The sequence below is a fragment of the Oncorhynchus gorbuscha genome, linkage group LG03 (genome assembly GCF_021184085.1).
Source record: "Oncorhynchus gorbuscha isolate QuinsamMale2020 ecotype Even-year linkage group LG03, OgorEven_v1.0, whole genome shotgun sequence".
In the NCBI taxonomy this organism is placed as follows: domain Eukaryota; kingdom Metazoa; phylum Chordata; class Actinopteri; order Salmoniformes; family Salmonidae; genus Oncorhynchus; species Oncorhynchus gorbuscha.
This window is the reverse complement of record NC_060175.1, coordinates 90,193,619-90,219,496: the sequence shown is the minus strand read 5'-3', so window position 1 is coordinate 90,219,496 and position 25,878 is coordinate 90,193,619. Positions and strand designations below refer to the sequence as shown.

Below are 25,878 nucleotides of genomic sequence, written 5' to 3'. Positions count from 1 at the left end.
AGTCGTATGAGAGAACATGTCTTAGAACGGAAATAGATATGCAATAAAAATAGACCCTATTATAGATCATGTAATAATAATAAGACAAAAAGGATACGAAGTTGCAAAATGGTTAACCTTCCTTAGCCTTTGCAGACAGCAGTGACAGTAGCCTACAGTATGTCTACGGAAACATGACATTTTTAAAGCTGCATAAATCGACCGTAGAACACCACTATGGATAGTACAGCCTCTATATTATGACCAGCATGCCCTACTTAACTCATAGAGCCAGGTCAGGTTATCTAACTCTGTTCTCCATAGGCAGTAGAGCCCATGCTCCAGCCTCTCTGTCCCATCTGGTGTGCTTGACTTTGTGAAGGGAAAGGGAATGTTGAGGCCCACCTCCAGAATCACTCACTTGAGCATTTTTCACTGCAGCTGTTGGCATAGTAATTCTACTGCCTGGGTTAGGGCTAGGGCGGGGCTAGAGCAGGGCTAGGGTGGGGCTAGGGGATCCCCTCTTTTTCAGTGTCTAACTCAATCTGTTATGTCACCTTTTCACTGTGAATACAAGTGTAGCTAGCAAGGCAGTGAGTGACCCACCTTGGCTGACAGTGTAATTGTACTTGTGTGAGATTGTCCAAACTTATGGCTATGTGTGTGTATTTGTGTGACGAGTGTTGACATCTGTCTGACGTGCACCTGTGTGTTATAGACAGAAGGTGTGTTTGTGTGTGTATCAGTGGAGGCTGCTGAGGGGAGGATGGCTCATAATAATGGCTGGAATGGAGCGTGGAATGCCATCAAACATGGAAACCATGTGTTTGATGTATTTGCTACCATTCCACAGACTCCGCTCCAGCCATTACCACGAGCCCGTCCTCCCCAATTAAGGTGCCACCAACCTCCTGTGGTGTGTATATGTGTGGGCGTACGGTATGTGTGCATGTGTACGTCTAACTTGTTCCTGTTGTTCAAGCGTCCTCTATAAGTGGTACAGTTGTCAGTTTTAGTACAGACCACAATTGAGATATGGAAATAGACCCCATCATTTGTACATGGCTCTGAATTTAGCCACAGTTATGTTTGGTGAATTTCTTTCTCCAAACATTGAACCAAAGGCCGCCTCCCTGAGGGACATTTGTCCCAAACATTATTCAAGTTTGATTCTCATTTCATTTTGAATAAGGCAACACCACCAAAGGATAGTCCCATGTAAATGTCGCTTTGTGGACATTATGTTGCTGAAAAATGAGCATAAATGTTCATGCTGTGGTTCCTGCGTGTCTAACTAACCATTGTCTCTCTCTGTGTTCCAGCGTACTACAGAGCTCTGGTGAACTTCACAGACTCCATTGTGTACAGGCCTGACATGGAGGACATCTCCTCACTGTCTTTCCAGGAGATCTCTGACGCGGTGGTGGACACGGTAGGTCTATTCCAGAACCATATATACTATATACCACGGTTATTCAAATCTAACCCTGTGCGGTCCGAACTATTGCTGCTTTTCTGTTCGAGCTGATCATTAATTGCACCCACCTGTTGTCCCAGGTCTAAATCAGTCCCTGTTTATAGGGGAAGAATTAACAACAAAAGCAGTGGAACTGGCTTTGAGGCCCAGATTAGAATTTGAGGACTGTATGCACTGCGGTAGGCTTATTCCAGAACATACTGTATACTGTGTACTTTTAGCGGTACGCCTAACCCTCCCTCCCCACAAGGGTTGTAAACTTTACACAGGCCAGGGCAGGATTCTCACACCTTGCATTCCACTGCCACGTCATGTCTGCCACACAACGTTATTGATTGCGGATCAGGCCATATACTGTAGATAATTTGAGTCAATATACTCATGTATAGCCTGTCTTTTTACTGTTGTTTTATTTCTTTACTTACCTATTGTTCACCTAATACCTTTTTGCGCTATTGGTTAGAGCCTGTAAGTAAGCATTTCACTGTAAGGTCTACTACACCTGTTATATTCGGCGCACGCGACAAATAAACATAGATTTGATTTGTATCATATACTACTCTACATCATATGTTAGAGCACTTGTTAGGAAAGTTGTTCTATTTGTTAAAACATGTTGCCAAAAATGCATCTCTGCTGGTTTGTACCCATCTAAGTATATTTTTTCTCCTTCTACAGTTGGAGTCAGAGTACAACAAGATCCCAGGCATCCAGACTGTCAATGTGGTCCTCATCAAGTGAGATGACTGCTCATCTTCAGCTACTGTTGATGAAGCCCCACCAGTCTTACTTTTACTTACTTGTCTTATTTTAGCCTGGGTGTAACAAAGGTGGTTTAATGAACCATGCTCACACGATGAGTAACCTTGTCTGAGATCTGAAGACTGCTCCCAGAGCTAATGCTAATGCTAATGCTAATGCTAATGCTAATGCTTAGGCTTCAGCTTATAGTCATCTGGTTGGTCCACCAAAACAATGTTGTACGCTGAGTGTAACTAATCAATGTTCTTACATTAGATAAAAGGATGATATACCCCAACCCACGTTTATCTAAACCTGGAGCACTGTACCGTTATCGTCACCACGTCCCTCTCTAAAAAAAAAAACATCTGTTCTGTCCTGGCCTGTGTGTAGGAAGATGCTGAGGCAGGATGGGGTGGATGTGTTTGTAGAGCTTGATGTGGGCTCTGACTACAACAACAATGACAATCTGATCCGCAACGTGCTCTATGGAGTGGTGAAGGAGGGAACCATCGCCTCCTACATTACCTCTGTCCAGGGCTTCCAGTTCAGACGCCTGGGAGAAGGTAAGGACCACAGGGGATAATATATACTCTGCAATGTAAGGACTTTCTAGGATGCTGACATGGCCAAATATACAGCATCCAGATTAGGAAGATGTCTAAATTACGGCATCCATTTTAGGAAGTCGTAAGTGAACAAATAGGTCTGATCTCATAGCTTTGGTAGTCTTTATTTATCATATCTTATTACAATTGTTCAATGAAGCTAGACTAGCCAGCCCAAGGCATGGTGCTAGAAAAGGCGATTTTTTGTGTTCACTTTTTCCCCTCCATATGTCTCCCCTTCAACCTATTTCTGTCAATAAACCAATAAAATATGGAAAGAAAGAAAAGAAGGGCGGTAATCATAGGTAGTGTCCTTAACTCGTCTCTCTGGTTTCTAGCTCTGCCCCCTGTGTACCCCATGGCTGTGCCAGGTTTGTACTGTACCATGCCGACCTGGGTTCAATGCTATTGGAAATCATTTCAAATACTTTAGCTGGGTTTGACTGAGCTTGCCTGGTGCAATGGAGTCAATAGAATAGTAGCAAAATAGTATTTTAACCCAGGTCTGGAACAATGCCTGCTGCACGGAGACTGCTAGAGCTGCTGTAGAAGTGACATGACTGTTCTGTAGTGTGTGTAGAATGCAGAATGCAGCTATTTGTGGATGGTGGTGATGAACAGGATGACAATTAGGTTGTTGAGAATCTGTTAAGAGTTCATGCAGGAATGTTATGCATGTGTCCACCTGAAGCAGAAGTCTGACAACGTTTTGGTTTTGCACTGCCCAAGAGAACTGCATGGCATGAGTTACGTTACAGATATTGCTATTTGCAAAGGGAAAAAAGTATTCAGAGCTTCTTCAGAAGGATCTCCATTACATTATGGCCATGTCCCACCTCCGGTACGGTAGCTGTTAGACTGTTAGCCCCAGGTCCCAGAACGACCCGCAGTGACCCAGGAGGGTCATTGGAGGCTGGTGAAAGGAGGATTGCTCATAGTAATAACTGGAATGGAATTATGGAATCCCATTCTGATACCATTCCATGTATTCCATTCCAGCCATGACAATGAGCCCATCCTTCGATTTAAAGTGACACCAGCCTCCACCGAGGAAGGTTGCTTGTATTTGACGTGATTTGAACAGGAAGCGTTGTGTTGTGCATGTCTGACCTTTGAACCCACCCGTCTCTCAGTGGTCCCAGACCTTCGGCCGTGCATGAAGGATGAGCACACGTGTCGTGATGGTGGGTGCATCCCTCTGGAGTACCTGTGTGACAACAGACCTGATTGCAATGACATGAGTGATGAGCTGGATTGTGGTGAGTTGCATGGTATGGAATGGATCTGGATCTGTGCTGTGACTAGATGGTTGACTCAAGCATTTAATTGAACATGTCTTTGTAACCTAACGAGAGAGTCAACTCAAATGATCACTTAAGTTGAATTTTCACTTAGTCTTCTATTGGCATCAATGCATGACAAAGTGAAAATGTAACTTAGGTGGAAGTTAGGATTCGCCTCTGGATCAACGGTCTTTAACAGATCTGTTGGTTTTCAGATAAGATCCGTCCTGTTGCAGTTACCCCCACTCCTCCCACCACCATCCCCATCAAGAAGCCCCCACGCCCCCCTGGTCCCCCAGGGCCCTGCAAAGTGGACCAGGCCACCTGTCAGAATGGGGAGTGTGTCCCCAGAGACTACCTCTGTGACGGAGAGAGAGACTGCTCTGATGGCAGCGATGAGTTCAGATGCGGTAAGCACTTATTGGCAACCACTAATACTTCAAAGTACATACACGCAGGCACGCATGTATATACACACACCAGTGTTTCTGTTAGCCGGTAATAGACGGCTTTTGTCCGATAAAACAAATGAAAAGCCAATAAATAAAATTGCCGCCGGTCAATTGTCCAGGAGAAGAAAAAAAATCACATTGCAAAATAATGCATTTTAGCCTATTGATTGATTGAAATAGCTGTCCAATTAGCGTGAGAGATGCTGCTACAGCTCATCAAACAGACGTTTGTGCTTTAATAAGCTCAATCATTGCACAACAATTCTAAAGGCAATCATGTGTACAAAAAATAAAAAAAACATGGTCACAATTTAAAAGAGCGAGGCCTAGTTTTTATTTTTCTCAACTGGTAAATTGAAGGCATCCAGATAGTCTTCAGCGTGTCACACACCACTTTACATTGAGCTGGAGACAGTATGCATTTTGAAAACATCTACTAAATTGTTTGAAACCTGAACGTTTTACAACATATTTGGAGGCATGTCTTACCTAGCCTAGCCTAGCCTAAATCTACCCAAACCTGTAGACTATTATTTCATAAAGACTTCCATAGGCCTTTGAAACAAGTAGGCTTTTATAAAGACTTCAATATGCCATTGAAACAAGTAGGCTTTTATAAAGACTTCAATATGCCATTGAAACGAGTAGGCTTTTATAAAGACTTCAATATGCCATTGAAACAAGTAGGCTTTTATAAAGACTTCAATATACCATTGAAACGAGTAGGCTTTTATAAAGACTTCAATATGCCATTGAAACAAGTAGGCTTTTATAAAGATTTCAATATGCCATTGAAACGAGTAGGCTTTTATAAAGAATTTAATATGCCATTGAAACAAGTAGGCTTTTATAAAGACTTCAATATGCCATTGAAACAAGTAGGCTTTTATAAAGACTTCAATATGCCATTGAAACAAGTAGGCTTTTATAAAGACTTCAATATGCCATTGAAACAAGTAGGCTTTTATAAAGACTTCAATATGCCATTGAAACAAGTAGGCTTTTATAAAGACTTCAATATGCCATTGAAACGAGTAGGCTTTTATAAAGACTTCAATATGCCATTGAAACAAGTAGGCTTTTATAAAGACTTCAATATACCATTGAAACGAGTAGGCTTTTATAAAGACTTCAATATGCCATTGAAACAAGTAGGCTTTTATAAAGATTTCAATATGCCATTGAAACGAGTAGGCTTTTATAAAGAATTTAATATGCCATTGAAACAAGTAGGCTTTTATAAAGACTTTAAAATGCCATTGAAACAAGTAGGCTTTTATAAAGACTTCCATATGCCATTGAAACATGTAGCCTTTTTCTCTCATATTCTATTGGTTTTCAAATCAACTTTCTTTCATTGTTCAGAAGCCAAAATGAACAATCCTAGTCATATTAACAACCCATGCTGGTTGTTGCATCTTTAGATTTCCTTCTTTCTACATTTCAAATGGATATTCTCATCTCTGTCATATGAAACCCTTCACAATGGTGTTGTCTGCTAGATGTATTATGGACCGAACATTCACGCTTAGCCTACTGTCTTGTGCGCATTGCTGAGCTGGTAATGGGAAGAAATAATCGTTTATCAACATTTGAAGCAAAACTTCTGATCGGTTGCATGAGCCTCATTGTTTAAAAAAAATTGGGGGATGTAGTCGAGGCCTACTGGTTGTATGAATTTGGGATCTATTTCTTTCTCGCAAAGAACGACAAGCTGACCAATAGAATAGGTCAACTTTTCTACCATGGGGGTTGGTAGATTGGCATAGGCTAGTGATTTTGCTGTTCGTTACTAGTCTTGTTGGCTGAGGATAAGTAAATGCTGACAGTTATTCTAACATAGGCGGCGCCTGGGTTTCAAGTTTGGGGAAGCAAATTTTCACCATAAAAATGCACCTTTATGATAAAGCATTCCATGCATCCTGGCATTTGCAGGCTTACGTAATAGAGGTCGACCGATTAATCGTAATTGCATATTTATTTCAAGTTTTCATAACAATCGGAAATCGGTATTTTTGGCCGTTCAATGTTTTGTTTTTTACACCTTTATTTAATCTTTATTTATCTTTTGGCAAGTCAGTTAAGAACACATTCGTTCAGGGGCAGAAAGACAGATTTTCACCCTGTCAGCTCGGGGATCCAATCCTGCAACCTTACAGTTAACTAGTCCAACGCTATAACCACCTGCCTCTCGTTGCACTCCACAAGGAGACTGCCTGTTACGCGAATGCAGTAAGCCAAGGTATGTTGCTAGCTAGCATTAAACTTATCTTATCAAAAATATTCAATCAATCATAATCACTAGTTAACTACACATGGTTGATGATATTACTAGATATTATCTAGTGTGTCCTGCGTTGCATATAATCTGACTGAGCGGTGGTAGGCAGAAGCAGGCTCGTAAACATACATTCAAACAGCACTTTCGTGCGTTTTGCCAGCAGCTCTTCGTTGTGCGTCAAGCATTGAGCTGTTTATGACTTCAAGCCTATCAACTCCCGAGATGAGGCTGGTGTAACCGAAGTGAAATGGCTAGCTATTTAACGGGGTGCGCGCTAATAGCGATTCAAACGTCACTCGCTCTGAGACTTGGAGTGGTTGTTCCCCTTGCTCTGCATGGGTAACGATGCTTCGAGGGTTGTTGTTGTCGATGTGTTCCTGGTTCGAGCCCAGCGAGGAGCAAGGAGAGGGACGGAAGCTATACTGTTACACTGGCAATACTAAAGTGCCTGTAAGAACATCCACTGACCCAATAATAAAGACAGTGAATATGCACACTAACCATCACCGGGGATATGGCCATTGTTATTTTGATAGTTAAAAGTCAGATTGGAGACTTTTCATTGTCTTCTATTTACAGCAATGACCATTTCGCTTTCCAAACAGTTTTTCATGTATTCATGTATTTTTAAATATTGCCATATACGTGACTGGATCTCTCTGCTTTTCACTGACAGTCACAAGTCAACAATCATCTTTTGGTATTTGCAGCGCACTCTGACCAACTTGTGGGCCCTTCCGACTGTAGGCTGTGTGATCTACACTAATTATCCTTTGTCACCTTGCTTTCTGGTGTAGTAGCCTACAGTATTTTGAATTATTTTATGTATTTATGTATGGACAGGAGCAAGCTATTTAGGTTATATAATTTTGGCAATTCAGTTTACTTTAGGGAAAGCTTCCCCTATATGGAACGCGATGGATTTGTATTCTAACATCTTCAAATTTCTCAGCAGAATTCGGAAAGAATGACTCATGCCGTTGCATGGGAGTTGCATGTTCTGTTAAGATAAACCATCAACTAAATGTGATTTACCATAAAATGTACAATTTCTGCCATTCTAAGCACAGTGGGTGGATGCCCTAATCAGGTTGCGCAACCAATGCATAGAGATCTGGTACATTTAATAAATGTCCGGTAAATTAAAATGAAAGGCGCTACATTTTCTAACAGAAATCCAGATATACACACATACACACAATCACAATCAGACACAACGTTTTGCATCTGCTTAATGCAAACACACCTGATCAAGGTGCCTGATTGAAGTACTCCACTGATTCTGGCTCTATGTCTGTCTCCAGGCACTCCCTCTCCCTGTGAACCAAATGAGTTCAAATGTAAGAACGGCCGCTGTGCTCTCAAGCTGTGGCGCTGCGATGGAGACAACGACTGCGAGGACAACTCAGACGAGACAGACTGCCGTAAGTCAGCACTTCTGTTGGTTGGTCTGAAGCTAAACGAGTTCATTTCAGAATGATTCACATCTTTTTAAAACTCCTTTTGAACTCTGTGGAAACAAATGCTAAAATGATTAATGACAAAGTGATTTTCCATCTCTTCTGGTTCTCCAGCCACCAGAGGTCCAGGTGACACGTGTGCCCCAGAGCAGTTTGTGTGCCTCAGTGACCGCACCTGCATCCCATCCAGCTATCAGTGTGATGAAGAGCCAGACTGTCCAGACCGCTCTGATGAGTATGGCTGCAGTAAGTCCCAGACCTTATCTGTCTGTGTCTCTCTGTTCATTCTCTCTCTCTCTCTCTCTCTCTCTCTCTCTCTCTCTCTCTCTCTCTCTCTCTCTCTCTCTCTCTCTCTCTCTCTCTCTCTCTCTCTCTCTCTCTCTCTCTCTCTCTCTCTCTCTCTCTCTCTCTCTCTTCTCTTTCTCTCTCTCTCTCTCTCTCTCTCTCTCTCTCTCTCTCTCTCTCTCTCTCTCTCTCTCTCTCTCTCTCTCTCTCTCTCTCTCTCTCTCTCTCTCTCTCTCTCTCTCTCTCTCTCTCTCTCTCTCTCTCTCTCTCTCTCTCTCTCTCTCTCTCTCTCTCTCTCTCTCTCTCTCTCTCTCTCTCTCTCTCTCTCTCTCTCTCTGTCTCTCTCTCTCTCTCTCTCTCTCTCTCTCTCTCTCTCTCTCTCTCTCTCTCTCTCTCTCTCTCTCTCTCTCTCTCTCTCTCTCTCTCTCTCTCTCTCTCTCTCTCTCTCTCTCTCTCTCTCTCTCTCTCTCTCTCTCTCTCTCTCTCTGTCTCTTTATCTTTCTATTTCTCTCTTTCTCTTTCTTTCTTCCTCTCTCTCTCTCTCTGTCTCTCTCTCTGTCTCTTTATCTCTCTATTTCTCTCTTTCTCTCTCATTGCCAAAGCAAGTGAGGTAGACAACATACAAAGTGAATATATAAAGTGAAAAACAACTAAAATTAACAGTAAACATTACACATACAGAAGTTTCAGAACAATAAAGACATTACAAATGTCATATTATATATATACAGTGTTTTAACAATGTACAAATGGTTAAAGGACACAAGATAAAATAAATAAGCATAAATATGGGGTGTATTTACAATGGCGTTTGTTCTTCACTTCTCTCTCTCTCTATCTTGGTCTCTATCTCTTTATTTCTCTCTTTCTCTCTCTCTCACTCTTTATCACTCTTTCTCTTTCTCTCTTTATCTCTCTCTTTCTCTCTTTCTCTCTCTCTCTCACACATCATGTATAGTATGTCTCTCTTTCTCTCTCTCACCCATACACTATTCTCACTCTTTCTTTCTCTACCTCCTCTCTCTCACGTTCTCTCTCTCTCTCTCTCTCAAAACCCCATCTGACCCCCAACTTCCCCCCCTTTCTGTGTAAGCCTCTGTGTGTCTGTCTTGTATAGTCATCCTTTGTACCATAACAAGTGCAGTGACTCAGGTTCCATTCACACTGTGGTGACTGGAGCTTTTGGGATGTGCATCCATGGAAAATAGTTTATTTTTCTGACTTTCCATAATTTTTGTTTCTCACTAAAGAGACTGAGTAGCCAAATAAACCACAGCCCTTTTACATTGAGGTTGGGTAGTTGGGATTTGTTTTTGAATGTGTGTGTGCCATCATGCATCCCAGAGTGCCTGCATACTTGGCTTTATAGATGCTCATCTTTGTTTTCTCGTAACTTTGCCTTTAAGCTCCTCCAACAGTGACCAGGCCCCCAGAGGAGTCCATTCAGGCAGTGCGGGGGGAGACGGTGACCTTTAACTGTGTGGCGGTGGGTGTTCCTACCCCCATCATCACCTGGAGGCTCAACTGGGGCCATATCCCTGTCAGTGGCAGGTGAGTTGGTACAGTCCTCCTCCTTCTCTGGTTCAGCCCATAACAGCTCTTATCATAAACTTAGTGAGGCATTTAAGCCAATGGCCCCAGCCTGAATACATGGAATGTTAAGTTGCATTTGAAAATGTCTTTCTGTGTGTGTTGGCAAACATTCGATAAGTTGATATGCATCAAATAAACATTTCATGTGGAGTTCTGAACCCATCTGTTGCATGATACACGTGACTTCTCTTCAAACTCTGTCTGTCTGGTGCCATTATGGACAAGAGTGTTGAACTTTGCAGTGATAGCTCTGGAAAGAAATGCTGGGTTTAATTTAGGGAATTGTGTAAAATTAGTCTTCCGTATAATTGATTGGAAACAGACCGTGAAGATTTTGAAATGAGTAAGGATTTGTCCGCTATCCAATCTTGTCAGCACACAAAATGCAGCATTTCATTCATTGCTGTTTAAGCTCAGTCATATATCCGATCTACAGGCCAGTCATCTGTCATTAATTATTGAGTTATTCAATTATTGCTTTGTGGCTTTGCGTTAATGATCTCTAAGTGGAAAATGATTTTCGCAATGTGCAATAACAGATAACTCAGTGCATTCATTGATAGGCTGTTTGTGTTATACAGTAAAGTTATATATAATCCATCAAAATAATATTCCTATCAGAGAGTTAAAGCTGCAATATTTAACTTTTTGATGTCGGCCCGACCAAATTCACATAGAAATGTGTATTATAGATCTGTCATTGCAAGTAAGTCTGAGACGCGGTAGATCTGTTCTATTTGCGCTATATTGATGCTTCCCGTTCTGAAGTTTCGTTTTACTTTTGGTTTTGTACACCAGCTTCGAAAATACAATATTTTTGGTTAAGGAAAATATATTTCACAGTGGTTTAGATGGTACAATGATTCTCTACACTATACTTGCTTGTTTTGTTACATAAACTGAAATTAGGTGAATTATTAGAGTTTTAGCAAGCAGGAAATGGTGGAGCGATTTCTGCATAGTGCATGTTTAACTATTTCAATCACTATTAAAACATACCATACTGAAAGCCTAAAGTTGCGGAGAGTATGGCGGTTCATATAGCAATGTGTCTGTTCAGAAAATATATTTAGAGTCAGAATATTCCTTGTCCTCTGAAAACCCTTTAGACACTTGTGTTAACTGTGAAAAGTGAATCATCACTATTTGGCTGCAGAAGAGTCAACCACAGGCTTCTGTATTTTATTTGATTGAAGCATCAATGTAATATATGCAATGTATACACATGTAGGATTTTAATTTGAGCCAGTTTGCTACAGCAGGAAAATTATCCGGCAGCTACAGGAAATGTGAATTATTATGTGGATTGTAATTCATGGACATTTTTGTAAGAGTTGATACATATTTCATAAGGGAAAATTTCAACGTGGATATTATAAACTTCAGCAGAAGCCTTCTTAAACCTCAAATACACTACAAGTTTTAAATGTATCTGCCTTCTCAGGATCTCAATGACCAGTGAGAATGGGGGTGGCACCCTGACCATCCGTGACGTAAAGGAGGCGGACCAGGGGGCGTACACCTGTGAGGCCATCAACGCCAAAGGCCTTGTGTTTGGTATCCCTGACGGGGTGCTCAGCCTCACACAGAAACCAGGTATGTACTGGATAGGCTGATTCCCCATATAAGGGCAAAACAAGCCGAACTGGACTGAGCTGGCCTGGTTCTGCATGGTACCATCATATCTGCTGAAACCATGCTAGAAAGTATGGTAAGATTCGGGTTGGCCCTAAGGTAGGAATCAGGTACACTGTTTGTATACTACTCTCCTTTGGGATCAGCTAGATCATTTTAAAGGCTATTTCGTTACATTATTTTGTATAAGAAAATAACGTCTGTGTGAATATATGAATTTCCTAAAATGGTTGATGTCTGTCTGCACCTTTTTGCCTGTTCTATGTCTGTCTCTTCTATGTTGCCTATTTGCACCGTGCTGTCCTTTCGTCCAGTTTTGTCATCCTCTCTGTCATCGTCACCAGGAAACTGTCCAGACGGTCACTTCAGTGTGGAGGGACGTTGTATCTCCTGCTTCTGCTTCGGCATCACCAAGAACTGTGGAACCACCGGCCGCTACCGCAACCAGATCAACCTGCGCTTCACTGATGAGGACGACTTCAAAGGTACCTGGACCTCACTAAATACAAATGCCTGTATGAAATAAATACCCATGACAAAGTTGATGGAATTTTACGTTCCTAAATATTTTGTGAAAACGTCAAGACATCTGTAAATTTTTTTTTACCTATATCTAACTAGGCAAGTCAGTTAAGAACAAATTCTTATTTTCAATGATGGCCTAGGAACAGTGGGTTAACTGCCTTCTTCAGGGGCAGAACGACAGGTTTTCACCTTGTCAGCTCTGGGATACGATCTTGCAACCTTTCGGTTACTTGTCCAACGCTCTAACCGCTAGGCTACCTGCCGCGCCAACAATTGATTGAACTGAAATTTTAAAAACTTTTAAAGCTTTTTTTTTGCTTTGATGCATGCATAATATGAATGTGATTACTGATATGATAAAACTCTCTCTTACTTCATATGTCTCTCTCCTTATCTCCCTCCATAACACCCTGCCTTCATCCCTAACTCTAGGAGTGAACGTGACGTACCCCTCTAGACCAGGCACCCCTCCTCTCTCCTCCACTCAGCTCCTCATAAACCCTGAGGAGGAGGAGTTCCAGCTGGTCGACCTATCACGACGCTTCCTCATCCTGGACTCCTATTGGACGCTTCCCCGCCAGTTTCTGGGCAACAAGGTGCAGCATCTCTCCTGCTCTCCGTTTCTCCAATTGCTCAATGTGACACCATGTTGAAATGAGCTTATACTAGCAAGATAACTCCTATTTGTTATATGAATTCTAAATGAAATGGACTTGCACGTCTGAGTGTTGCGTCAGAAAGGGATGTTGAAGTCATATTCAAAGGAAAGAAGCTACTCCACACTGCTTTTGACCATAATCAGTTTCAGCCTCACTGCCTTAGTCAGAGATTCGTCAGAGTTACAGTATATAACAATGTTGTTAATACAGAGACTGTATGTATATTTAGATTGACTCCTATGGAGGCTCACTGAAGTACAAGGTGCGTTACACTCTGGCCCGCGGGGAGACTGAGCCTGAGGAGAAACCAGATGTGATTCTGACCGGGAATGGTCAGAGACTGGTCTACCGCAGGGGCAACCCCACCCCCTCCAGGGTGGTCAACAAGAAGGAGATCAAATTCACTGAGGTGGGTCTCAGTCCATCTTACAACTACAAACAACATATCTACCTCACTTTGTTTCCTTCCTGGCCCTCTTCTTCATTTTTAGTAAAACAATACACCCGTCTCTACACTCTTTGAAAAAAATGTGCTATCTAGAACCTTAAAGGGTTCTTCAGCTGTCCCCATAGGAGAACCCTTGAAAAACCTATTTAACCTGTTAGTGATCCCTTCGCGCGCCAATCCCTTTAGCGGGATTGATTTGACAACATCCAGTGAAATTGCAGAGCGCCAAATTCAAAATACCGAAATATCAATATTCAAGATTCGTCAAAATAAAGCTTAACTTCTTGTTAATCCAGCCGCAGTGTCAGATTTCAAAAAGGCTTTATGGTGAAAGCAGACCATGCGATTATCTGAGGACAGCTCCCCGCATACAAACACATGAAAATTATTTTCAACCAGGCAGGTGGCGACACAAAAGTCAGAAATAACGATATAATAAATGCTTACCTTTGAAGATCTTCTTCTATTTACAATCCCAAATATCTCAGTGACACAACGAATGGTTGTTTTGTTTGATAAATTCCTTCTTTATATCCCCAACATTTCCATTTATTTCACGCGTTTGATTCAGAAATACACCGATTCCAACATAATAAGTTACCTGTAAACTTGGTCCGAACATTTCAAACAACGTTCCTAATCCAACCTCAGGTTTCCTAAAACGTAAATAGTCTATAAAATTTAAGACGGGATAAACTGTTTCCAATACCGGATAAAAACAACGTGAAGCGCGTTCCAGTTCACACACACCAAACAGTAGCGTCCACCTGGAGTGACACTTACAAAGAACAGCCATACATCTTCATTTCTCAAAAGAAAAACATTGAACAATTTCTAAAGACTGTTGACATCTAGTGGAAGCCATAGGAACTGCAACCAGGTTCCTATTAAACAGGGCTTCCCATAGAAAACCATTGGGAAATACTATGACCTCAATTCCCCCCCCCCCATCCCTATTATAACAGTTTTAGAAACTTTAGAGTGTTTTCTATCCAAATCTATTATATGCATATCCTAGCTTCTGGGCCTGAGTAGCAGGCAGTTTACTTTGGGCACGCTTTTCATCCGGAAGTGAAAATACTGCCCCCTATCCCTAAGAAGTTTTAAAGGGGATTCTTCATGGAACCCAAAAAGGTTCTACCTGGAATCAAAAAAGGGTTCTCCCTGGAACCAAACTGTCACGACTAGTCAAGGTGGGTGGAATCAGGCGCAGAGAGCAAATAGTGAATAGAGGTTTATTCTCCGGTGAACAACAATAAACACGGACAACCCAAAATACAAACAGGGTGAAAAATATCCAAAACAGGAAATAACAGACAAACCGGAGAAATAAAACACAAAAACAACGACAGCCGAAACGAAATGACAAAAACAAACAATCCCGCACAAAACAAAAACAAAAGTGTGTTTTTTGATCAGTTTAATACCATGCTTAGGGAATGTGATTTTGGGAAAGAGGTCATCTTAATGGGAGATTTTAACATTAATTATGAAGACAAGTGTTGTAGGAAAACGCTCAAACGGATCACTAATACCTTTGACCTTACACAGCTAGTTAAAGGGCCAGCCAGGGTGACTTGTTGCTCTAAAACACAGATTGATTTGGTGTTCAGTAATAAACCAGAGAGAGTGACTAAATCATTCAATATGGTTACTGGGCTGTCTGATCATAATCTGACACTTATAGCCAGAAAGCTGTCTAAGAGCAGGTTTAACCTCTCTACTGTTAGAAAGCCGGATCAACTCAGAATACCTAAGAGTGAATTAAACTATTTTGAAAAAGCAATTAAGGGAATAAACTGGAATGATCTCTTGTCCTATACAGACGTGGAAGCTGATAGTCAGGTTTTTCTATCCACAATCCAGACTACAATAAATGGCTTCCTAAAGAAAATCAAATCCAAACCTGGCCAAAAGAGCACTCTTCCTTGGCTAAATGGAGAAATCTGGAAATTGATGAAAGAACGAGATTATGCTCTAAAAATAGCCCTAAAATCTAAATTAGAGCATGACAGACGTAGGTTTACCATGTTGAGAAATAAGGTGATAAAAGAAATCAGACACGCCAAGGCAAACTTTTTTATTAACATAATTGGTGAAGCAAAGGGGAATTCTAAATTGATATGGGAGAATATAAAAAAGTTAACAGGGAAAGACCATAGTAACACTGCAAAAAGACTAGAAATCATGGTGAATAACAATCTAACACAGGATGCAGTTGAAATAGCAACAGCCTTCAATTCCTACTTTATTGACTCTGTCAGGTTACTGACACAGAACCCATCCACTGATTTCTTGGGCTCAGTGCTAGTGAATGACACTCAAACCTGTCTTCATCATAAGGGAGGTTTCTGAGTCAAAGGTGAACAAGGTGATTAGCTCACTAAAGAACTCTAAAGCCAAAGATGTGTTTGGGATGGACTCTACCTTTCTTAAAAACTACAAAGAGTCACTCATTGGCCCCATTACTAAGGTCACCAACACATCTATTGGTCTCGGTGTGTTTCCAAGGGTATGGAAGTCGGCCATAATAACGGCCATCTTTAAATCAGGCGACCCTGCTGACGTGAGTAACTACAGGCCCATTAGTATACTACCTGTGGTGTCAAATGTTGTTGAAAAGTGTGTAGCAGAACAACTGATTGCCCATCTCAACAACAGCCCCTTCACATTACACTCCATGCAGTTTGGCTTCAGAGCGAAACACTCCACAGAAACGGTCAACTGCTTTCTTCTGGAAAATGTGAAGTCCAAGATGGACAAAGGGGGTGCTGTTGGGGCTGTGTTTCTGGACCTAAGGAAGGCTTTTGATACTGTTAACCATGAGATTCTCATCACAAAATTGTCCAAGTTCAACTTTTCCCCTGATGCCTTGAGATGGATGAAATCATACCTTGAAGGCAGAACTCAGTGTGTCAGAGTGAGCAATGAGCTGTCGCCCACTCGTAGCTATGATGTGGGCGTGCCCCAAGGGTCAATACTGGGGCCCCTCCTGTTCAGCCTGTACATTAATGATCTGCCTTCTGTTTGTACTGGGTCTGAAGTTCAAATGTATGCAGATGATACAGTGATATATGTGCATGCAAAGAGCAAACAACAAGCTGCACAAGAACTCACTACTGTAATGGTCCAGGTTACAAAGTGGCTCAGTGACTCGTGTTTGCATCTCAATGTGAAAAAAACTGTTTGCATGTTCTTCACAAAGAGGGCAACAGATGCTACTGAGCCAGATGTCTATGTGTCAGGGGAGAAGCTCCAGGTGGTATCCGATTTTAAGTACCTTGGCATCATACTTGATTCCAACCTCTCTTTTAAAAAGCATGTGAAAAAGGTAATTCAAATAACCAAATTCAACCTAGCTAATTTCCGATTTATACGAAATTGTTTGACTACAGAGGTAGCAAAACTGTACTTCAATTCTATGATACTCCCCCACTTAACATACTGCTTGACTAGTTGGGCCCAAGCTTGCTGTACAACATTAAAACCTATTCAGTCTGTCTACAAACAGGTTCTCAAAGTGCTTGATAGGAAGCCCAATAGCCATCATCATTGTCACATCCTTAGAAAGCATGAGCTCTTGAGTTGGGAAAATCTTGTGCAATACACCGACGCATGTCTTGTATTCAAGATCCTTAATGGCCTGGCTCCCCCTCCACTCAATATTTTTGTTAAACAGAAAACCCAGACATATGGCAGCAGATCCACAAGGTCTGCCATGAGAGGTGACTGTATAGTTCCCCTAAGGAAAAGCACCTTTAGTAAATTTGCATTCTCTGTGAGAGCTTCCCATGTCTGGAGTACACTGCCATCAGACACACATAACTGCACCACATATCACACTTTCACAAAATGCTTGAAGACCTGGCTAAAGGTCAATCAGATTTGTGAACATGGTCCCTAGCTGTGTGTTGCCGCTTTCCATGTTGTCTGTTGTCTGTAGGTTGTGAGGTGTGGAAACACTTTGTTGCTTTCATGAATTTTGTTTTGCTGCTTTTTGTTCTATGTTGCTCTGTCTGTATGCTATGTCTTGCTTGTCCTATGTTGCTATGTCTTGCTTGTTCTATGGTGCTATTGTCTATATTGTAATTGTTTTTAATAACCTGCCCAGGGACTGCGGTTGAAAATTAGCCGGCTGGCTAAAACCGGCACTTTTACTGAAACGTTGATTAATGTGCACTGTCCCTGTAAAAATAAAATAAAATAAACTAAACTAAACAAGGGCGGGACAACCTACATTATATACAGATACTAATTAACTAACACACAGGTGAAAACAATCAGACAAAACAAACAGATAACCGAAAAGGGATCGGTAGTGGCTAATAGGACGGTGACGACGACCGCCGAGCACAGCCTGAACGGGCAGGAGAGCCAACCTCGGCGGAAGTCGTGACACAAACAGAGTTATCCTGTGGGGACAGCCAAAGAACCCTTTTGGAACCCTTTTGTAGGTCTTACATAGCCTATATGGGGTCAGTGGCTGAAATGTCTGGGCATTTTGTATAGGATCAGTTGTAAAGATGAAGCCATCTAGGTCTTTAATGTAAAGTATATGATCAGTGGCTAACGGGTACTTGTCTAGGACTAACATGCATAGGTTGAGTGTCTGACCTTACATGGTCGGTATGTGTTGTTGTAGGAGAACTGGCAGCACTCGTCGGGACGCCAGGTGTCCCGTGAGGACCTGATGATGACCCTGGCCAGCCTGGAGACCATCAGCATCCGCACCGTCTACGACAACCACATGGTGAGCGTGGCGCTCAGCGACATCGTCATGGACACCACCACCGTGGAGTACAACATCCAGGGCAACGCCAAGGATGTGGAGGAGTGCAGGTGAGATCCCATAGATTGACTTCAGCTGAGGTTGGGATTTGGATTGGATGTAGTTTCTTATCGCCCCATAGAGTTGCAGGCACCGTGGTACTGGTTTTTGTGACATACATTTTTTGTCCCTGCAGCTGTAGATATATTGTAAATAAAGTTGCGTTTGAAATGTAGGAGAGTTTCAGTTGTAATGGCTTTTATGGTGTGTGTCTGTCTCACCCAGGTGTCCCCCTGGCTACTCAGGACTGTCCTGTGAACAGTGCTCCACTGGCTTTGAGCGTGTGTCTGGGGGGAACTTCCTGGGATCCTGTGCTGGATGTAACTGTAATGGACACGCCAGCGCCTGTGACCCTATCAGTGGACACTGTCTGGTGAGAACTCCTTACAACGTAATGTTATTATGATACTATTATAAAGTTGTATTAGCCTCAATGTATTTTAGCTGTAAACAAATCTGTTCTAAGTGTTGAGAATGTGTACAAAAATTATTTTAAAAATGTGTGGTAAAAAAATACAAGTAGGATAATGTTTTGTAAATATTTTACTAAACTGAGTTGTGAGATTTGTGTAAATGAGGTCTTCACGACTTACATGACAGGTTGGGTTTGGATTACAATCATTCCCACTTTCCCACTAACCACGGGATGGTAACGCATAGGAAGAATTGTCATGCACGGATAAACAGCTGTGCTGATGCGCTCTATCCAATCATAGCAGCGAATCTCCAGACAATGACACAGAGCTGCCCACCTCTTGCTGATGTAATTGATAGTGATCCCTCCAGTCTGCAACTGTTTTGAGCCAAATTAAAATGTATTTATTTACCATAGTTTGACAGCTTGCTGATGATGACATGGTCTCAGAAATCAGTCCTGGGCGCTGCCAGCACTTTTTCATGCAATTTATTTTACTTGAGAAATACTGCACCAAACACCATAGCTAGATGTAAAATTGTACGACTAAGACCTCCTCTGCAAAAACGTCAAAATGAATTACAGATTATTTTATTTATCTTAAATTAATTATATTTTGTGGTAGTGGCTATGTTGTTGCTACGGGGATTCAAGAGGGACAAACAACAGTAACTGCCAGGGAACAATAAAGCGATCATAACACACCCTTATCGAACAACACTCTTAACACAAATCTCCTTTTTCTTTATGAGCAGCAGAAAAACATGCAGAATTGGTCAATTCAGCCGCTCTGTAAGTAATGTATGGACAAGTGTCCATAATATAGAGGTAGTAACTGAACTACGTTCCTCTCCCTTCCTCAGAGCTGCCAGCACAACACTGAAGGTCCTCAGTGTGACAAGTGCAGACCAGGCTACTTCGGTGACCCCAGACGAGGTCGCCCCGATGACTGCAAGCCCTGTCCCTGCCCATACACCGAGACGTCCCGCCGGTGAGGGGTCACCACACACACACACGCACAAACACACACACACACGCACGCACGCACGCACGCACGCACGCACGCACACACACACACACACACACACACACACACACACACACACACACACACACACACACACACACACACACACACACACACACACACACACACACACACACACACCCTGAGTGACAGACATGGATGGAAAGAGCAGGTTGACGTCCCTGTTGTGCGGATTCAGTGGACTTTCCAGAAGAACACTGGGCTTATTCATTCATTGCTGGTGTTGTCACCTTGTGACCTATGTTGCTACCCATTAACCGGCACTAATGTACATATTAATGTAGCTAACAGTCTACTCCTGTGATTTGTTTGTGTCTCCCAGGTTCTCCGACACCTGCTTCCTGGACCATGACTCCCAGGCCACGTGCGACGCCTGCAAACCAGGCTACACCGGCCGCCGCTGTGAAAAGTAAGGAAGTGACATCACAAATGACATCACACGCCTTTACGTCTGCATGGTCTTTAAATCAATGCCAGCTTTACTGTATATGGAATGGTTAGTTATAAAGGATAGTTATAGAAGATTAAGATGTTTGTGGGTATTTTTTTCTTCATAGGTGTGCACCTGGGTACCAGGGTAACCCACTACAGCCTAATGGCAAATGTTTTCCAAACAGTGAGTGTTCTGTTTTACATCAGTATTGGGATGGACATTGTTTTTAGGCTTGAAAGTGCCAGGAAAATGCTTTATTTGTATTGTGTTACCCAGAGCCATGTGTACAGTATATGACTGTTTTTTAGCTCTAGTGCATGCCATGCTTTATTTCCTACTTTACCTTTAAGGGCCTCTGTCTTGACCCAGTGTAATTATTAACATCAGTCATACCTGCTGAGGGGAGTGTCATCATCACCCTGGTATGTGGAGGGGTTGGAGTTGATGGAGCACTCCCAGGTACTGATTGATCTCTACTCCCTCCCTTTCTCTCCCCCTTTCTCCACTTCCTCCCTCCTTCAGCAAACTCAAAGTGTGATAGCAGAGGAACAGTGAACTCCAACAGCAGACCATGCGCCTGCAAGGTAACACACTACGCTGCTTTGGCTTATTGTACTTCAATCTTACGACCAAACTTATGAGAAGGGCTTTAGATTAGATTTAGGAGTTACACTCTCAATCACCAACAGTTTAACTCCATTGTCTCGCCCAGTGGTCTCCAACCTTTTCTAATTTGAGAGCCACTTTTAAAAAATGAAACGTGTCATAAGCTACACATTTCTTTCTAGCTTTTAAATCGCCACATTCTTCTCTTCTCCTCTCCCTTGCAACTTCCCTGCAACTCTTCCACGGGTCCTTTGTGTACAAGAGAAAGTAGTGCACAGTGGTGGAAAAAGAACCCAATTGTCATTCTTGAGTAAAAGTAAAGATACTTTCATAGAAAATGACTCAAGTAAAAGTGAAAGTCACCCAGTAAAAGTAAAAAGTCTAAAAGTATTTTCTTTTTAAATGTACTTCAGTATCAAAGTAAATACAATTGCTAAAATATACTTAAGTATCAAAAGTAAAAGTAGAAATCAAGCAAACCATACGGTACCATTGTCTTGTTCTTTTTTTCTTTTTTGAAGGATAGCCAGGGGCATGCTCCAACAGATCAGAGGCAGTAGGGATGACCAGGGGCATGCTCCAACAGATCAGAGGGATGACCATGCTCCAACAGATCAGAGGCAGTAGTGATGACCAGGGGCATGCTCCAACAGATCAGAGGCAGTAGGGATGACCAGGGGCATGCTCCAACAGATCAGAGGCAGTAGGGATGACCAGGGGCATGGAGGGGCATGCTCCAACAGATGACAACAGGGGCATGCTCCAACAGATCAGAGGCAGTAGGGATGACCAGGGGCATGCTCCAACAGATCAGAGGCAGTAGGGATGACCAGGGGCATGCTCCAACAGATCAGAGGCAGTAGGGATGACCAGTAGGGATGACCAGGGGCATGCTCCAACAGATCAGAGGCAGTAGGGATAGGGATGACCAGGGGCATGCTCCAACAGATCAGAGGCAGTAGGGATGACCAGGGGCATGCTCCAACAGATCAGAGGCAGTAGGGATGACCAGGGGCATGCTCCAACAGATCAGGGGCATGACCAGGGGCTCCAACAGATCAGAGGCAGTAGGGATGACCAGGGGCATGCTCCAACAGATCAGAGGCAGTAGGGATGACCAGGGGCATGCTCCAACAGATCAGAGGCAGTAGGGATGACCAGGGGCATGCTCCAACAGATCAGAGGCAGTAGGGATGACCAGGGGCATGCTCCAACAGCAGAGGCATAGGGATGACCAGGGGCAGTAGGGATGCTCCAACAGATCAGAGGCAGTAGGGATGACCAGGGGCATGCTCCAACAGATCAGAGGCAGTAGGGATGACCAGGGGGGCATGCTCCAACAGATCAGAGGCAGTAGGGATGACCAGGGGCATGCTCCAACAGATCAGAGGCAGTAGGGATGACCAGGGGCATGCTCCAACAGATCAGAGGCAGTAGGGATGACCAGGGGCATGCTCCAACAGATCAGAGGCAGTAGGGATGACCAGGGGCATCCAACAGATCAGAGGCAGTAGGGATGACCAGGGGCATGCTCCAACAGATCAGAGGCAGTAGGGATGACCAGGGGCATGCTCCAACAGATCAGAGGCAGTAGGGATGACCAGGGGCATGCTCCAACAGATCAGAGGCAGTAGGGATGACCAGGGGCATGCTCCAACAGATCAGAGGCAGTAGGGATGACCAGGGGCATGCTCCAACAGATCAGAGGCAGTAGGGATGACCAGGGGCATGCTCCAACAGATCAGAGGCAGTAGGGATGACCAGGGGCATGCTCCAACAGATCAGAGGGGCATGCTCCAACAGATCAGTAGGGATGACCAGGGGGCATGCTCCAACAGATCAGAGGCAGTAGGGATGACCAGGGGCATGCTCCAACAGATCAGAGGGCATGCAGATAGGGATGACCAGGGGCATGCTCCAACAGATCAGAGGCAGTAGGGATGACCAGGGGCATGCTCCAACAGATCAGAGGCAGTAGGGATGACCAGGGGCATGCTCCAACAGATCAGAGGCAGTAGGGATGACCAGGGGCTCCAACAGATGACCAGGGCATGCTCCAACAGATCAGAGGCAGTAGGGATGACCAGGGGCATGCTCCAACAGATCAGAGGCAGTAGGGATGACCAGGGGCATGCTCCAACAGATCAGAGGCAGTAGGGATGACCAGGGGCATCCAACAGATCAGAGGCAGTAGGGATGACCAGGGATGTTCTCTTGAGAAGTCTGTGAATTAGACCATTATCCTGGCCTGCGAAGCATTCAAAATGTAGCGAGTACTTTTGGGTGTCAGGTCAAATGTATGGAGTAAGAAGTACACCATTTTCTTTACGAATGTAGTGAATTGAAATGATAAGTTGTCAAAAATATAAATAGTAAAGGAAAGATACCCCAAAAAACGACTTAAGTAGTAGATCTACTTTAAAGTATTTTTACTTAAGTACTTTACACCACTGGTAGTGGTCAATAGACCTGGTCAAATAATGGTTAATAAACTCAAAGGGGGTCCCTAAAAGATCTGTGATTCGTTTCCAAAATTCTATTTGATATTTTCTCAGTTACATTTTTCATGGTTCTCGATTTTTGTCGTTTTTCGAAATTACAATGGTTCGCCAAGAAAACAACGAAATTGGATGTTCTGAGTCCATGTCAATGCTTAAATTACATCAGAAGGTCTGGAAGAAAATGAACAAATAGATTTTTGAGTGCAATTCCCCTTTAGTTGCGCATCTAGCGAGTGAGGAATGTGCCTGCCTAGCGATGGTTCCATACGGCATTTGCAAATAATAGATACAAATGATATATTTACTCATGATATACTTCTGCCAGTTAAGCCTACTTTGCAGTTATCATTTAATTGAGAAGGTTTTGGGGAAAGTATTTCTGTCAACCCACGAGACAGTAATCACATCAACTGGCTACACACAGGGATAGACAAATGTGCACACCACACAGATAGACTGGGTTATATTGCTGGAAAATAATTGCCAGATATTGTGTTAAGTTTGGCTTTTTAAGCAAATTGTAGCTAAGCAGGGGTGACAGGTAGCCTAGTGGTTAGAGTGTTGGGCCAGTAACCAAAAGGTTGCTAGATCAAATCCCAGAGCTGACAAGGTAAGGCTGGCTGTCATTGGAAATGAGAATTTGTTCTTAAATGACTCTCCTTGTTAAATGTAAAAAATAATGTCAATGTTGGGTTGATTAGATAGTAGCTAGGAACTTGCAGTGTCTGATACCTGTGTTATTTGTTAATGACAGTTTGCGGGGGAACATGTGAATTGCATGTACATTCAGAATTGCTTGGACCTGTGTAGGTTTTACTGCAATTATAATACGATCATCTTTTATGATGAGCCAGCCAGTCAGTCAGTGAGTCAGATGCATGACAAGATGTGTGTCTGGTATATGTGTGTGTTGTAGTCCAATGTGGTGGGGTCGCAGTGTGACGAGTGTAAGAGCGGCGCCTTCCACCTGACAGAGGAGAACCCAGAAGGCTGTCTACAGTGCTTCTGTATGGGCGTCACCAAGCAGTGTGCCAGCTCCACCTGGAGCCGAGACCAGGTCAGTAGCCTGGCCGCACTAATACTACTCACACCAGCCAACACACACTACCTCTATAAGGCACTTAAGACATCACAAAATGCAAGGAATGGTCAAGCACATCCTAAACCACAGCAGTGCATTGAGTCTGGCTTAAGTGCACTTGAGCCCTTTTCGCTTGGATTCTTGAGGACCGAGAAGATACAAAGATGTTGTATCTAAAGTGTGTGTGTTTGTATCCCCCAGGTCCGTGGCGGTGTGAATGGGCAGCTGTTCTCCCTCTCCAACAGTGCTAACTCCAGGACTATCACAGACGGTATCACCCAGGAGGGCTCCTCAGAGGTGTCATACCGCTCCTTCTCTGACATCCCCAAGGACATCTACTACTGGGTCCTACCAGACAGCTTCAGAGGAGACAAGGTGAGAGGGGGAGACAGAGGGAGAGGAAGGAGAGAGAGGTGTAGGGGAGAGGAGGGAAACATGGGTTAGAGGGGGAAGAGAGGAAACTAGGGGAGAGGAGAGAGACATGGGTTAGAGGGGGAACAGATAGGACTAGGGGAGAGGAGGGAAACATGGGTTAGAGGGGGAAGAGAGGGGACTAGGGGAGAGGAGAGAGACATGGGTTAGAGGGGGAACAGAGAGGACTAGGGGAGAGGAGGGAAACATGGGTTAGAGGGGGAAGAGAGGAGACTATGGGTGGGGGGAGACAGCGGTTAGAGGGGGAACAGAGAGGACTAGGGGAGAGGATGGAGACATGGGTTAGAGGGGGAAGAGCGGAGACTAGGGAGAGGAGGGAGACATGGGTTAGAGGGGGAAGAGAGGAGACTAGGGGTGGGGGAGACAGCGGTTAGAGGGGGAAGAGAGGGGACTAGGGGAGGGGAGGGAGACATCGGTTAGAGGGGGAAGAGAGGAGACTAGGGGAGAGGAGAGAGACAGCGGTTAGAGAGAGGACTAGGGGAGAGGAGGGAGACATGGGTTAGAGGGGGAATAGAGAGGACTAGGGGAGAGGAGGGAGACAGCAGTTAGAGGGGGAACAGAGAGGACTAGGGGAGAGGAGGGAGACATGGGTTAGAGGGGAAGAGAGGAGACTAGGGGAGGGAGGGAGACATCGTTTAGAGGGGGAAGAGATGGGACTAGGGGAGGGGAAGGAGATATCGGTTAGAGGGGGAAGAGAGGAGACTAGGGGTGGGGGGAGACAGCGGTTAGAGGGGGAAGAGAGGGGACTAGGGGAGGGGAGGGAGACATCGGTTAGAGGGGAAGAGAGGAGACTAGGGGAGAGGAGAGAGACAGCGGTTAGAGAGGGGACTAGGGAGAGGAGGGAAACATGGGTTAGAGGGGGAAGAGAGGAGACTAGGGGTGGGGGAGACAGCGGTTAGAGGGGGAACAGAGAGGACTAGGGGAGAGGAGGGAGACATGGGTTAGAGGGGGAAGAGAGGGGACTAGGGGAGGGGAGGGAGACATCGGTTAGAGGGGGAAGAGAGGAGACTAGGGGAGAGGAGAGAGACAGCGGTTAGAGAGGGGACTAGGGGAGAGGAGGGAGACATGGGTTAGAGGGGGAATAGAGAGGACTAGGGGAGAGGAGGGA

General features: G+C 43.8%; 1 protein-coding gene across 1 annotated transcript in view; it reads left to right on the top strand.

The window, feature by feature from the left end:
- The window catches only part of hspg2 (heparan sulfate proteoglycan 2), a 225,051-nt gene that overhangs the window by 107,244 nt on the left and 91,929 nt on the right, over nt 1-25,878 (top strand). The window contains 20 exon segments of the mRNA XM_046344359.1: nt 1,302-1,411; nt 2,135-2,193; nt 2,591-2,763; nt 3,939-4,064; nt 4,304-4,498; nt 8,126-8,245; nt 8,396-8,527; nt 9,973-10,117; nt 11,604-11,755; nt 12,139-12,279; nt 12,752-12,915; nt 13,208-13,387; nt 18,069-18,265; nt 18,480-18,627; nt 19,533-19,660; nt 20,040-20,126; nt 20,275-20,333; nt 20,673-20,734; nt 24,174-24,314; nt 24,540-24,713. Coding sequence (XP_046200315.1) covers nt 1,302-1,411; nt 2,135-2,193; nt 2,591-2,763; nt 3,939-4,064; nt 4,304-4,498; nt 8,126-8,245; nt 8,396-8,527; nt 9,973-10,117; nt 11,604-11,755; nt 12,139-12,279; nt 12,752-12,915; nt 13,208-13,387; nt 18,069-18,265; nt 18,480-18,627; nt 19,533-19,660; nt 20,040-20,126; nt 20,275-20,333; nt 20,673-20,734; nt 24,174-24,314; nt 24,540-24,713 — 2,693 coding nt within the window.